General features: G+C 40.6%; 1 protein-coding gene across 6 annotated transcripts in view; it reads right to left on the minus strand.

Moving 5' to 3' along the window:
* Nucleotides 1-15,433, minus strand: part of MAP3K4 (mitogen-activated protein kinase kinase kinase 4) — a 188,216-nt gene that overhangs the window by 26,044 nt on the left and 146,739 nt on the right. For 5 of the 6 annotated variants that reach the window (XM_075596747.1, XM_075596743.1, XM_075596746.1 and 2 more), the window contains 3 exons: nt 6,962-7,040; nt 3,516-3,612; nt 2,112-2,228 (listed from right to left, as the gene is read on the minus strand). In XM_075596747.1, coding sequence (XP_075452862.1) covers nt 2,112-2,228; nt 3,516-3,612; nt 6,962-7,040 — 293 coding nt within the window. The remainder of the gene's footprint in view (nt 1-2,111; nt 2,229-3,515; nt 3,613-6,961; nt 7,041-15,433) is intronic. The other variant, XM_075596742.1, reaches the window with a different exon arrangement.

Consider the following 15,433-nt stretch of genomic DNA (forward strand, 5'->3'; position numbering starts at 1 on the left):
TTTGGAGTAACGGCAGCTCCCCACGCCACACGGAGCTTCTAGGCAGCAGGCTGCAGGAGATTCCTTGGGACACAGGTTGTATGGTGCTATACTGTGACCCTCGCTGCACCAGGACTGCACAGGGACGTATCGTTAGTCTCTTTTAACGGGCCAAACTCGATTTAGATCTTTAACGGGCGGGTATACATTTACATAGAGTTTTTCTACCTAGACTCTATTGGGTGTATGTGGACACCCATACACCGCCGGCTTTCTACCGTCTGTGGGTTTGTTGCACTCTATAGCAGGGACTGTATTAACCCAGGCTACTATATTTTGAACCGTGGGCTCTGCTTTCATTATATGTTCATTGTGATTCTAGTATAGCTGACTCTATGTGCAGCCACTTAGCACATAGAGGGACTATACTTATGTGATTGTAAAAACTGTGCTCATGATCCAATCAGCTTATTACTACATATTAGTGCTTACCCACAGAGGCTATTCAAGGTGCAAGTAAGCAGTTCATTACACACTGCGTATACACTCACCTGCAGCATCCAGTATGCAGCCTAACCTATAGCGTTTATTATAAGACAGCTATTTGAAACATATACTGTTCATTCAGTACTGTTACCCAACACACTTGGGGATTTTATGTTTGCAATCTTTTGCAATTTTATGGTGTTTCGTCGGTTTTCATTATAGATTATTAAAATTTTGTTATTTTCCATTTCATAGTGTGACCTTTTAGAGTGTCCTATACCAGGATTAGGCTATACATTGCCTTATATTTCTAGTGACATCACTCAATGTCACCTTCCTTGAGTGCAACTACAGGGGGCTGCTATAATCTCTGATTATTTGTGTGTTCTCCTACCCTCTACAACTCAATATGCCGCTTTGTCCGCCAATGCAACTACAACACACATCACTGTGAAATGCTCAAAGAACTAGATTGGTCATCACTTGAGTCTGGGCGCAAAGTTCATCTCTTTTGTCTTGACTAACAAATACTTTTTGGGCAAGCTACCCACCCATCTGAACAAGCTCCTCACCCCTACCACATGAAACACTTATCTGAGATCTGACTCCAAAAGACTGTTCATGGTCCCAAGGTTTAACAAAGTATCCGGCCGCTCCTCCTTCTCTTACCGTGCATCCCACAAATGGAATAATCCACTGGAGACTCACAGCCGCCAACAGTCTAAGTTCGTTCAAAACTAAAGCTGTCTCACATTTAAACCTGGTCTGTAACTGCTACATATGCCGATAACATATATTATCTCTTACTGTGCATGCGATGTCTTGTATATAATGTATAACCCTGTTCACTTAATTTAACCACGTATTTGTAACCATGTATTTGTCATCATACTGTAACTCTGTGGAGAGGACATACTTGAAAACGAGAAGTAACTCTCAATGTATTACTTCCTGGTAAAACATTTTATAAATAAAATAAATAAATAATTTTGAAGTCAAACAGGGGGCGCTGCAACTTCAAAATGTAAGCCGCTAAGCCAGAAGATAACAGGTTGAAGTGCTGCGAAATAGGAGTGTTGGCAGTAGGGTCAATGTAATGCATCAGTGGGGATAAATGCTAATTCCTGGTTCTATATTTGTAATACTTGTCCTTGATTCATATTGGGTGAATGAGAGACCATCCACTGACCCTGACCAGCACAAGGTGTTCCATACACTGGCGACACACTTTATTCGAGCTCGGCTAGTCCCACAAATTCGGGTATACCCGGGTGTATTGAGGTTTGTGACTGTTTTCTGCCCGAGTGCATTGGGTTATTTTCCAGGCAGGGATTGAAGCATTTTATTCCCGCTGGCTGCAATACTGCACAGTATATATATATACTGCATTACAATTCATGAATTTATGCCATCTAGTAGACACGCGAAGCATTGCAGCCTATTAAATCCTAATCATTATCATTTAACAGATCAGCCGCCCGTCAGCCAGGCATGAACCCAGGCTGGGAAGGCAAACGCAACGGGGCTTGTCAGAGGTGAGGAGCGGCGCATTCCAGGTATCTGCCAGGTACATACTGGGTATTTGCTCGAATAAAGTGTGTCGGTGCAGTATCAGATGCAGTGACGTGATAGGGTGGCACTACTACCTGGTGTCGTTGGAATTGCTGCCGGGTTTTTGTTGAGCCGACTCGCTGCCAATCGGAGTGGGGCGACCGGCAGCGGCGTTGGAAAGGTTCCTCGCATCACAAGAAACAATCCGATTGCTGCGGTGAGAAGAGAAACGTCAAGAAACAAGTTGACATTACAGTTAATAAACTCTTGTAAAATACAAAACAGTAAGGTGTGAAAAACATGCTTTAAAAGTTGTTGTTTTTTAACCCTTTCGTTGCCAATGCGAACTGCGGCCCCATTACACCCCAATGCATTGCGGGTCCCTCTAGCAGCAAAAGGGTTAAAGTCCCGTTTGAGAATTGTAGTTTTATTTAATTCATTAATGACGGTAATAATATTTAATCGGTTTAAGATGCCGAGATCATTTCTGCTTTTCCTTTCAGTTTCCAGATGGTGACATCAAAAAAGGTTATGTTGGGTAAAAAAAAAAAAATGTTACAACAACTCTCCACCAGTCAGTGTACAGCAAATAAAAATATCACATGTGAGCACATTCCAGGGAAACAAAATGGAGGTTCCTATGCGGAACGAATGGATCCCTGGAGCTGAAATTACTGCCATTCAGCTATGGAGACCCCTGCTTCCCCACCCATTTTCAGGTATGCATTCAACTTGGAATGCACCTTTAAGATCAAAAGGTTCACTGTGCAAAAGCCTGGCATAAACATTGACTAAATCTTTCATTAAAATAGAAATTAGGGCTTTAACGTAATCAAGGAAACTACGCAGCAGTCATTTTAAAGTTGCTATGTAGTCGACAGCAAACAAAATACCAGAGAATTTTTCAATGAAGTACGGAACCAGAATGAAAAGTAAAGACTGTGGCCATATTTACTAATCGCCCACTCAAGCAAATGGGCTGGAAGGTATCTTGTGGCATAACACCCTTTAGTAAATATGGGCGTGTGTGTATATATGTATATATATATATATATATATATATATATATATATATATATATATATATATATATATGTACAAAAAACAAACAAAAGCGCAAGCTCCATTTATTGTATATATGTATATAAAAAAAAAAATAAGTGTGTGTGTGTTTGTGTGTAAATAAAGCAAATATAAAATACAGACTTTGGTCTTTGAAGGTGTTTTATGGCATAGCACCTCTTTAACAAATATAAGCATATAGGAGTGTGGCATGAGGGAAATGGGACATTTGGCAGCGACCGTCCCGTCACACCCAACTCTCCGCCGGGATTTTAGGGTAAAGAATAAGGTTAGTCATTTATCTTAGTGGCGAAACACAAGTAGGTTATGGGTGCATGCCAATGGCAGCTTTTGATTCTTTATTTTTACACAAAGTATGTATGATGAACAGCCCTTGTTATCCTGATGCATATATAAACACAGATGTAGTGTAATACCTGAAACCTTCTGGAGTTGGGGTTATAAAATGTGGATTCGGTGGGTCACTGTGACAGCGTGGTACCTTCACTGGACGGGGGCTGTTGCGATGAATAGCTAATGAAGGAGACAAAGATACAGTATGAAGAATATGATTAGCTATTAGTGGCTCAAGCAAAGTAAAAAAAATCTAGTAACCACAGGATGCGGCAATGCAGATCACAGCAACAGGACTCCACAGGACAGCAGCGGTGAAGTAAAAAGGTTTCTTTATTTAACACATAACGGTGCAGACAGGGATGGGTGCAAAATCTCCTTCTCTTACGCGTTTCACGCCTGTGCGGCGCTTCGTCAGAGAGTAAAGATAGGTGTGCTGTGTTCCCCCTCTTATTGAGTAGACTAATTGGCAAAAAATTGCTTTCAGCCGCCGTGACCGGAAACCGGAAGTGACGCGGCTTGCCCTGTTACCGGAAGTGACGTGACGCAGTGTATGCGGTATAATGCCTTGTTTACAAACCAACCACGTAGTCATGGTGATTTCTACGTCATCTTCCCGTGTACCCATATCAATATGATTGATATCTAATATATTCATTCATAATACATGTTTTTTCTAGAAGTCCTCTGATAAACTAGTTTATACCTAACATCTGGTTTTTAACATTGTACCATGCTTTTTTAAATATCACTCTTGTATTAGCAAGGTATCTGTGCTGTGTTTTTCTCCCCTTCAGAGTAGTTTTTCTCCCCTCCTGTTTTATGACAGAAGATGACGTAGAAATCACCATGACTACGTGGTTGGTTTGTAAACAAGGCATTATACCGCATACACTGCGTCACGTCACTTCCGGTAACAGGGCAAGCCGCGTCACTTCCGGTTTCCGGTCACGGCGGCTGAAAGCAATTTTTTGCCAATTAGTCTACTCAATAAGAGGGGGAACACAGCACACCTATCTTTACTCTCTGAAGAAGCGCCGCACAGGCGTGAAACGCGTAAGAGAAGGAGATTTTGCACCCATCCCTGTCTGCACCATTATGTGTTAAATAAAGAAACCTTTTTACTTCACCGCTGCTGTCTTGTGGAGTCCTGTTGCTGTGATCTGCATTGCCGCATCCTGTGGTTACTAGACCTTATACTCAACCCTGCAGAAGCACGCACACCAGAGGAAAACGGGCATGGTTCACGTGAGTCGTTGTATTTATCAATACACTGGGAAATACATTACAGGTGTTCATAGGCGTTTTTAGACTTGGTCCTCATTGGGAGTGATGCGGGGGGGCTCATATATCTCCACCCACACCACTCACCAGGACTTTATATATATGTCTTCATCATACGCCCACCTGCATATCCCAGCACTCACTTGTGTATAAATCCTACCGTTCATTGCCATTCTTCAATCAAGAAAACTGTTTATCATTTATGCATTACCTTGGGTCATTCAGAGCACTATTATAGAACTATATTCTTTTACCTTGCATCAAAGTAAAAAAAATAATCAAACTGCAATCACTATCAAGATACTTGGCACAGACATGCAATGGAGCACATAAATTGAGTAATATACAGTATTAGACCGTGCTAGCTGTACTGCACTTGGTAAGGCCAGTGGGGGAAAAAATGGCCTCACTGCTCATCTTTCAGCTATTGCTGTTTATGCAACTAACAAAGTGTATTACTGTAGCCTGATTTATTTTCCCTGCGGCCGGGATTTGCTGAGGAAAAAGAACCACCGCAAGCTGTGGTCAAGCAGAAAGCTGCCAGGGAACGTGAACTGGGCTTCGTCTGCATACAGCCACACACATGCACAAATATAAATGATAAATAAATATAGACATGCGTATACATTTGTAAATCTAATAAATATGTATATGTAGATATTTGTGTGTGTGTGTGTGTGTGTGTATAAATACACACACACACACACACACACACACACACACACACACACACACACACACACACACACACACACACACACACACACACACACACACACAGTACGATGTCAATCAATCCATGCTTCAATGTTCACAATGCTTGTATGGGCAGCAATTCAGCAGTGATCTCAATATTTTAAATACATCAAGAGGAGGAGGATGAAGGAAGTTCCGGTTGCCAATAACTTCTTTGTGTCACTGCCATGGAAACACATCAAGATGACAACAACCATTTATTCATCTCCACAAATACTTGCGTAAGCTGCTTTCAATGCAGCTGGAGATTTAGGGGAGGTTACACCCTAAGCCTCAAAGACAAAAGTGGATGGACTAAAAAAACAAAAAAAAAGAATCTCAACATGTACTGCTTGGAGGAGAGAACGGAGACTGGGATATGATTGGAACTTTCAAATAGATAAAGGGTTTGAACAAGATGCACGAGAGAAGCATATGTCAGAGAAAGAGAAGTGCTACTACACACGGCTCTGAAGCTGAAGGATGTCAGGCTAAAGCGAATGTAAAGGAAGTATAACTTCACGGAAAGGGTGGACGATTCGTGGACTATCCTCTCAACTTGAGGTGCTCGAGGTTAATACAGGAATTCAAACATGCTTGAAATAGACACAAGATATCCTAAATATGAAATGATGTGTCCGAGGTTATACAATAGATAGAAAGATGGGCAGACAAGGTGAACCAAGTGATTCTTTTCTGGAGTGAAATTCTATGCACCAGTCACATAAACAGCACTCACATGGACTTGAATGAAGCCCGCATTTATTTTACAGTGATCAACGTTTATTTACTAGTTGTGAACCTCTCACCACTAGGACAGAAACGTGGATGTGAGTGCTGTTTCTGGGGCTTGTATCTGATAAGCCAGAAAGACTATGGAAGCCCCATGCACCCATGGCAGTAAATGGATTTCTTCAGACGCGAGTGCTGCTCCTCTCTACGATATCAAATTATACTGTATGTACCAACAGCAATATTGGAACACTCCTTGTTACAAAAATGCACAACCGAACAAACTACTTGCATGATAACCTGCAATGGGGCACTAATGGTTGCACAAGAGATGACAGCGGACTGCAACACACTTTCCAGTCCATACACATACTAAAAAGAACCTCAGTGCACCAAGGAGTTAAAATGAGTGACAAAAATCATATCTTAATATAATTTAAAACAAACGTTATGACCCATGTGGGTTTTAAACAGGGCAAAAAGTGCCTTATAATATCATTTTAACTCCAGGGTGAAACGAGATTTTTCATACTACACGTAAACCACAGGAAATGAAATGTAAATGTCTGCAATGATTCAAATACTCCCTTTCTTCTTCTTTTTTTTTTTTTTTTTTTTTACAGGACATGGCCTGAAAATAATGAAAGCAATATTTTGTGGAGATGAGGAGAACCATTGGGTGCATTGCTGAAAATTGCAACCCCAAAGCTTAAAGGCAAAAAAAAAAAAAAAAACTAATACACAAAAAGGTACAGTATATGAGTGGCTGATGTCTTACCAAGGTACAAACCTGTAACAGGACTATGGGGCTTTCCGATTACATGACTGATGCATTCATTCATTAGAGCTTGTAAACTCTGAAAAAACAGAACAAGGGAAATTCCGTAAGTACATGTGGGATGTATGTAGGGGTACATGAGTACAGATGTAACCAGACTAAGTGTTTCTCCGGTACCGGGTTATGCAACCCCCCCACCCCACCCCCTGAAGGATTAGCGTTGTGGAGAGGGGTTAGTGGGAGATCTGGAAACACAGACCGCCCCCGCTGCGACTGTCTGGAGCCGCGGCTTTTGGAGACAGCGAGTCAGGCTACATCTGTGTATGAGGGTACTTATATTTAAGTAAAGAGTAGTCTGCATTCAAACAATTTATAGAGAGGGACAATTAGAATTTTACAAGAGAAAGTCCATGATACAATGCACAGCTCTATATAAGGTAATAGGGGTAGCAGAAGTGACTTTTTAAATGATAAGAAGGTGTCTCATATTCAGTGTCACGTGTGGAAGGGAAAGGTGAGCCTCCATGACTTACAGGAATTGTGTAACTAAGGCTGCGTCCATACTGTGGCATACAGTGCGGACGCTGAACGAACAGACTGCCTTAAGGCAGTGTTCGCGTACATGCAGCGTGCAAGGCAGGAGGGGCGCGCGATGCGCGAGAAATCAGTTAATACTGATTTCTTGCGCGATATGGCAGTCACGTGAGCGGTTAGCCCAATGAGGACGAACCAGCTCCGTGACGTCATTGGCACGCCCATAGAAACGCCCACCATGGCCTGAGAAAGCACCCGCTTTCCCTCAGCCTCCGCACGGGAGAAATGTTTATGGACGCAGCCTTAGGCTCCCAAAAGCCTAACTACAAATAGCACAGCAATATATTCATGAATTATACAATATATTGACTAGTGACATTGGTCCCCCCCAAATAAATCACTGTTTATACAGGCTTCAATGACGCGCATAGAAGTTCTGTCCCGTTGCGGTAACCCATGCATTTGTAATATGACATTCTCTAAAGATTTGTCCCGATGTACGTCCGATACTCACCTTGTTACCAGTGTGCAATACATCATTTAACTATACCATGAGAGTTGTGCGCTTCTCCTCCTATTTTCAATGGCAATGTTAGTGCAAAATATCCCACCAGAGAGAACAATGAAGCCTGCCACATTTACATATGAATACAGAGATAACAAATCGCTGTGGCCGGGGCTTGTGTAAGAAAACATTTCAGAAGATTTAAAAAAAAAAAAAAAAAAAAGTGTTCTACAATTTGTAGTCAATGTTTGACTAACAGAATTACAAATCAATGAATTGAAGGAAAATGAATTACAAAGGGACAAAAAACAAAACAAAAAAACACCGGACAAAAAACTCCTTCATTCACACGCCCCTAAGGATTGAAATTTAAAATGAAACCCTATATTTTTCTTTTAGCACTGTTATATTAATGTTAGAAAGCCAATTAGATTAGTTTGTTTTTCTGTAAAATAAAAAATAAAATGGAAAATATTCCAATATATTTAAGATTTAGACAAACCTATATACTGTACTACTAACCGAAGGAGATTGTGCTAAAATTCTGAATAATTGTGAAGTTTCAGTTAAAAAAAAAAAAAAAGAAGGTTAAAACCAGGTGTGTGGTTTTACTGTATATGAAATGCTCTTAGCAGCAACTTGACTCAACTACAGCTTTAAAACACAGAATTACCTTTGGAGCATAAAGAAGCTGCTTTACACCCACTGAAATAGCCCATATCTATCCAAAACAAACAAATCTATTGCCACCAATTTCTTACAAGCAAAACTGATGCCATGGAATCGCACTGTCAATATTCACAATGCAGCACGTGCACAAAATAACGAGGGATAGCGTTCTATTGTGACCAAAAGGATCAACAAATGAAAGTAACATTTTGACCTATTTGCTTCCTGTGTAAAAATGGCTACATTTGTATTATCTTTGGGTCTGCTCAACATGAACCTTATCTGGTAATGTCCATTTATCTTGCAGACTAATGAGGGGGCTATATAGATGCAGAGCCTGTGCCGATTGGTCATCCCCTGAAGTCACATCACGTGACGCAATGCGTTGGGACGTAGCTGACGTTGTGACGTCATCGCATTGTGGAGGACTGTTTCTTCCCCTGCAAGCCAGCAGCTGATCGCAGCTGATTGCGGATGCCGAGCTGCCTAATACACACCGTCTGCTGCTGGAGAAGGAAGCGCTGTCTCACAGCCACACTTTTCACCTGGAAAACGCACTTATCTGAGGCAGGAACCCACGGATGTTACAACTTGGTTCCCCAAGTGCCCAGCTGTATGGTTTTGAACCGCAACTTTCACCTGGTGACGTCACCTTAGAGATTGTATCTTACATTCTTTTAAACTTCTACTCTCTTGTGAGTGCAGGTCCTACGGACCGTGGTCATCTCTAGTTTTAACAATAAACTCCTAATTATACAGGATTATGCTATGGAGCTTGCGCTTCTTTTTTTCATTTATTTATACACACACACACACACGGACACAACATGGTGTAGATCTGGTTAAAAATATATTGGTACAAAAATAAAAATGCATCAAGATGGGCACACTCACAAGAGTAGCAAGTAGAATCGCATTGTGAGAATAAAACTCCTGAAAGTCGGAGTGAGGGAGGATCCACTGGCATCCGCAATGTGCAGTTTCCTCTACTTACATCCCTACAGCAGCAGCAGGTGTATGGCTGTAGCAGTAGTCTAAGCGTGAGATGAACGCCAAAATATTCAGGGAATGACAAGAATCAATCACATGAGATGCAGAGTAACAGTAACCTCCACCAGACACTTGCGTGTGAACACAACACGCAGGTAGGGGGCAGTCCCAACATGTTTCGGCACAGCTAACGTAACTTTATCAGGGGTGTAGACCAGTTGAGTTACTGGGAGTCCTTAAATAGTCCATTCCCAACCAACAACAGCCACACATAATAAACTATCACAGTTGATTGAAATAGAAAACTTTGGTGACCAGAATTTCAGAGGCTATAATTACAATTCATCATATGAAGTAACCAAGATGAATAAAAAAAGAGAGACATGTGAGAGAGGAGGGACTATGATGTCAGAATAGAAACAAATGTAAATATCAAATTCAAATAGAGACCATAATATGAACGATTAAGTTAAGTACCAGTTTACAACATTCTGCTAAATAAAAGTACAACATAATTAACACAGGGTCAAGGAATAAGTAACAATAATGGTACTACTCCCACACTATTAATGGAAGAGAGGAAAAACGACATTGATTGTACACAGTGATGCACATGGATAAATAGGTATGTGCAATAATATTAAATCTAAATACAGTGCCGTAGTAGCAGTACAGTTGTCAGAATAGAGGATACAGTATGCACATAGATGTTTAATTTTTATATTTAGATTCGTTATAATATATTATATATTCTTCATTTTTATTTTTGCCACCCCATTACCATTATATTGTTATTCTCTACATATTACATTTTTCATATGCTCTCATTTTGTGGTCTTTGTTCTGGGTTTGTGCGACATCAATCTCAAAATGTGGCTTCTTATCTATACCTCTCTTTAGTTTAGATCCTTTGTATGTCAGTGTCTACCATTTGTCTCTAAATGATACACTCTGCTGTACTGTGATTGATAACTACTGCCTCTAAACATCTATGTGCATACTGTATTCTCTATTCTGACAACTTTACTGCTACTATGGCACTGTATTCAGATTTAATATTATTGCACATACCTATTTATCCATGTGCATCAGTGTACAATCAATGTCTTTTTTCCGCTCTTCCATTAATAGTGTGGGAGTAGTACCATTATTGTTACTTATTCCTTGATACTGTGTTAATTATGTTGTACTTTTATTTAGCAGAATGTTGTAAACTGGTACTTAACTTGATCGTTCATATTATGGTCTCTATTTGAATCTAATATTTACATTTGTTTCTATTGTGACATCATAGTCCCTCCTTCTCAACTCTCTTTTTTTATTCGTCTCAGTTATTACATATGATGAATTGTAATTATAGCCTCTGAAACACTGGACACCTATGTTTTCTATTTCAAATCAACTGTGATTGTTTATTATGTGTGGCTGTTGCTGGTTGGGAATGGAATATTAAGGTCTCCAGCAACTCACCTGTTTAACACTCCTGATAACGTTAAATGACCTGTGACGAAATGCGTTGGGACAGCCACCTACCTCTGTGTTGCGTTCCGCGCAAGTGTTTCCTGGAGTCTGGTAGAGGTTACTGTTACTCTGCATCTCATGTGATTGATTCTCGTCATTCCCTGAATATTTTGGTGTTCATCTCATGCCGAGACTGCTACAGTTATACACCTGCTGCTGCAGGAACGCGAATAGCGGAAACTGCACATAGGGGATGCCAGTGGATTCTGCCTCACTTCGACTTTTAGGAGATTTTTTTCTCCCAATGTGATTGCACTTGCTACTCTTGTGAGTGTGCCCATCTTCCGGCTTTTATATTTTTGTACCAATACCTTTTTAACCAGATTTACACTATGTTGTGCTTTCTCTCTCTGTGTTTATCAAGTTACCTTCAGATGTGGTGCATCCTCGTTGAGAGCTGCGGAACTGCCACTGAAAATCGGACACTTTGATCTTCATATGAAACTCTGGTTTCTTCCTCACAATGATCACTGCATCCATTTTTTTATGGTTTCATTCTTATTTATACACTGATCTGCACTCACTTTAACTTTTAACATACACTATTCCTAACTCACGTCTTTAAAAATACTAGTGATTAAATTTCAGTAGCGCTACATTTCCTAATACACACACACACACACACACACACACACACACACACACACACACACACACACACACACACACACACACACACACACACACACACAAGACTGAAATAATGTTTGTGTGTGTATTTGTGCCCCCTGTGATTGGCCGGCGGACAGCCACAGCTCATTGGCCTGTGGGGTGGGGTGATGTCATGGCCACGCCTACGCAGACCGTGACAGTCACACCACACTCACACCGAGTGCGCCTCTAGACCGACCCGCACTCACCAGCACCCACCGCCTCCTGCGCCACACTCACCACCGCCTCCCGGCCGCCTGCCGCACTCACGCCACCACCTTCCGCCCGCCCACTCGGCTCTTCTCCTCCTCAAACCGCGTGTCCCGTATTACCGCCGGGGGGGGGGGGGGGGGAAGGGGGAGGAAGAAGCCAGCGGTAAGGCCACACAGACACACTTCCCTACTGTCTCAATGCCACTTAGATTGCAAGCTCTCCAGGGTGGGGATTCCCTTTCCCATTGTATAATTTTATGTTTGTTGCCCTTATTCTATTATAACTCCCAGTATTCTGTGGTCTTTTTTGTAAAGCGCTGCATACACTGTTGATGCTATATAACTGAAAAAATAAATGACACACTATATATATATATATACACACACACACACACACACACACACAGACACACACACACAGACACAGACACACACACACACAGAAGTGCTTAGATACATAACATGAACTTCAACAAAGTCACAAGGTGCTGAAAGTGTCATTTAAAGTGAGAACTCCCACTTCAAAGGCAGTGACCAATTTGAAGTGTCTTACAAATCAGACTAAAAGCAAACCTCTGCTTCGCCCCAAAGTCGGCCGCCTGATGGGGTTCCCGAAGAGCTGCTCCCCACTGCACAGAACCAGCGTTCTAAGGGTTAATATCTGTGTTTGCTTATCTGCTGTGTTTCATCAGCTCCACCCTCTGGAATGTTAATGCCCCTGGAGGGCAAAGGACTCAAACCACAGCTGCATTCAATCTGAACCCCTCAGTTTTACATTTGCATCGCCCCAAAGTCGGACAGCCTTTGGCACAGCTCAAGGGCAGCTAAAGGGTGTGAGCCGTTAGCTGCCATATGCTGATGTTTGGTGATGTTAAAACTGCTCTACTTCAAATCTGAAACCCTTTTAACTCCTGTACCCAATTTTCCAACTCTAACTGTCCGTGAAATGTCTGTGAATTGACTGTATAACCTCTCTTCATTTAATGTAACCATGTATTGTTATCAAAACTCTGTGCCCAGGACATACTTGAAAATGAGAGGTAACGCTCAATGTATTACTTCCTGGTAAAACATTTGAAACATAAATAAATTAAATTAAAAAAAAGAGCCCACAACTGACATAAAAATTTGAGAGCGATAAATAGTTCCAATGTAAAAAATGGGGTTTATACTTTAAAGTGAAGAAAAGCATTTTTATTGCATGACTTCTTTTCCAAAACAATAAATAACTGAATAGCTGCAACGCAATAAAGCCATGATGTACGTGTCAATGTACCGTCACCTAAATATGTGCAGCTGCACTATACTGTAGTCAACTAGTGCCGCTAAATGCGCCATTCTCTAGGTTGTAATTTGAAGATTGATAGCAAATCTGTATCCAGGTGTCTTCACTGATAACCATGAATACAGTACATTGAAAGGCTTGCTTTGTGGAAGAAGACATGAATCCTCTTTTCATAAGCCGGGTGTACTATCCAGATTCGCGATCCTGCTGTTTTAAAGAGACTTAGAGACCAGATTGTCTGTCCCCACATGAAATGATGATGATAAATGCATTATAGGAAAGTCAAATGTAATGTGGTCTCTTAACAAAGAACCCTTAAAAGTGCATTCCCGGTTACTTAGTTTCTTTTTTTTTTTAAATCCTTTTTTGTTAATGTACTGTAGCAATTCAACAGAGTTCAATGTGCTTTTTAAATAGGCAATCCAAACAGCACTTTAGAAAAAAAAATCATATATATATGTATATTTGTTTTAATATATGCAGCCTTTGATTACCTTTATTGAAAACTAATTGCTGCCTTTCAGTTTCAAATCAATCCTTCTATCAGTGTAACTCAGCAGCTACAATGTATTCTGATATTACTAAGGTAACATTATCTATTGTTACAGTTTGCAGCTCAAATGGCTGGGAATATTTGCAACAGATTATCACAAACAGAAAAGTGTTGCACAGATCTTGCACTGCTGAGGTGTGCTAAACCTGCTATAGAAATCAAAGGATGCTCAGTATATTATAACTCATTAGAAATGGCATTAAGAGTTGAATTTAAAAAAAGGTAGTAACTATAATCCAGTACTACAGAACTGATGTATTTAATAAAACACATGAAGGAAATTGCACTGATTGCTCCTTTAACGTGATATTTCCCTTTTAATTCTGATAATGTAATCCAGAAACTTCAGCCACAATCATACTTGAATGAAATGAAGAATGCTGCCATTTTCCCCATAGAAGTCAATGAGATGAAGCTTGCGTGAGCAATGTTTATTTTAGCATTTATAATAATAATTGACAAGAAAAGACTGTCATATATTTAAAAGTACTTCACTGGTCTTCTGTGTTTTTGCCCTGCAACATGGGATAGCCACTTGCATGAAATAAAAATGTACTTCTTCAGAGTGCATCATAATGTAAATAACAGTTTATCCACAGTATGTGATTATGATAGAACAAGAATATCTGCCTGGAGATGCATGGACACCAGCATCCTCTGCAATAAATGACAATGCATGCAGCACAGATGTAGCCACCGTTATTGATCCTGTTAACGCTGGACAGCGCGTCATTCACGGTGCATTATTTAACGCAAAATAAAAAAAGACTGGAAAACCAGCATAGACATACAGTAATATATTGTCCCCACAATACATTTGAGAGCTGCTTAGCACGGAGACCACCACACAAAAAGGTCTCCCACTGCAGGCTACCATTACACTTGGGTTTCTTTGATTCAGGTAATTTAAAGTGTCTGTGCCAATAGCCTTTTTTTTGCGTCCTTTAAGAGATCTCTTATTGCCCTTTGCAACACTTAAAAAAAAAAAAAGAACTTGAATATAAATCTGATCCTCCGTTCAGATAAGCGTTTGAAACATTAAGTGTCAGGGAGGCTAAAATGGAGCTCTCCACAGAGCCGCCTAAAGGTTAGCATGGTCTCAAAATCATCTCTCAGAAAATCATTCCTTCCACTGGTGTATGAAATGACAGCTTAAATGTGATACAAATCGTTAGTTTACAGTAGTTTTACTACATGGTCGGTCTCTGTTTTGTGTCTAAATATCTATTTAAAATGTGGGGCAAAACCATTGGGGGAAAAAAAAAAACACCCCATAGGATTTCCCAGTAATCCAGACACAAAATAAATTATGGTGAGTAAAAAACTGACAAAAACCCTCCACCGTACCAGTGTACAGCAAATAAAAATACCACTTGTGAGCATATTCACATGTCTCTCACAGGTCTGCAGCCCTGCCTTTCCCCATGATCTTTTATCATACACAGATTCCACTGTAGCCAGGGATTCTGGGTAATAACATGCAAATGACCACTCACAGTGTAAATTATTGCATCATGCCCATTTTAACATGGACCCCTATAAAGTTATGCCT

Source organism: Ascaphus truei, chromosome 4, assembly GCF_040206685.1.
Source record: "Ascaphus truei isolate aAscTru1 chromosome 4, aAscTru1.hap1, whole genome shotgun sequence".
Taxonomy (NCBI): domain Eukaryota; kingdom Metazoa; phylum Chordata; class Amphibia; order Anura; family Ascaphidae; genus Ascaphus; species Ascaphus truei.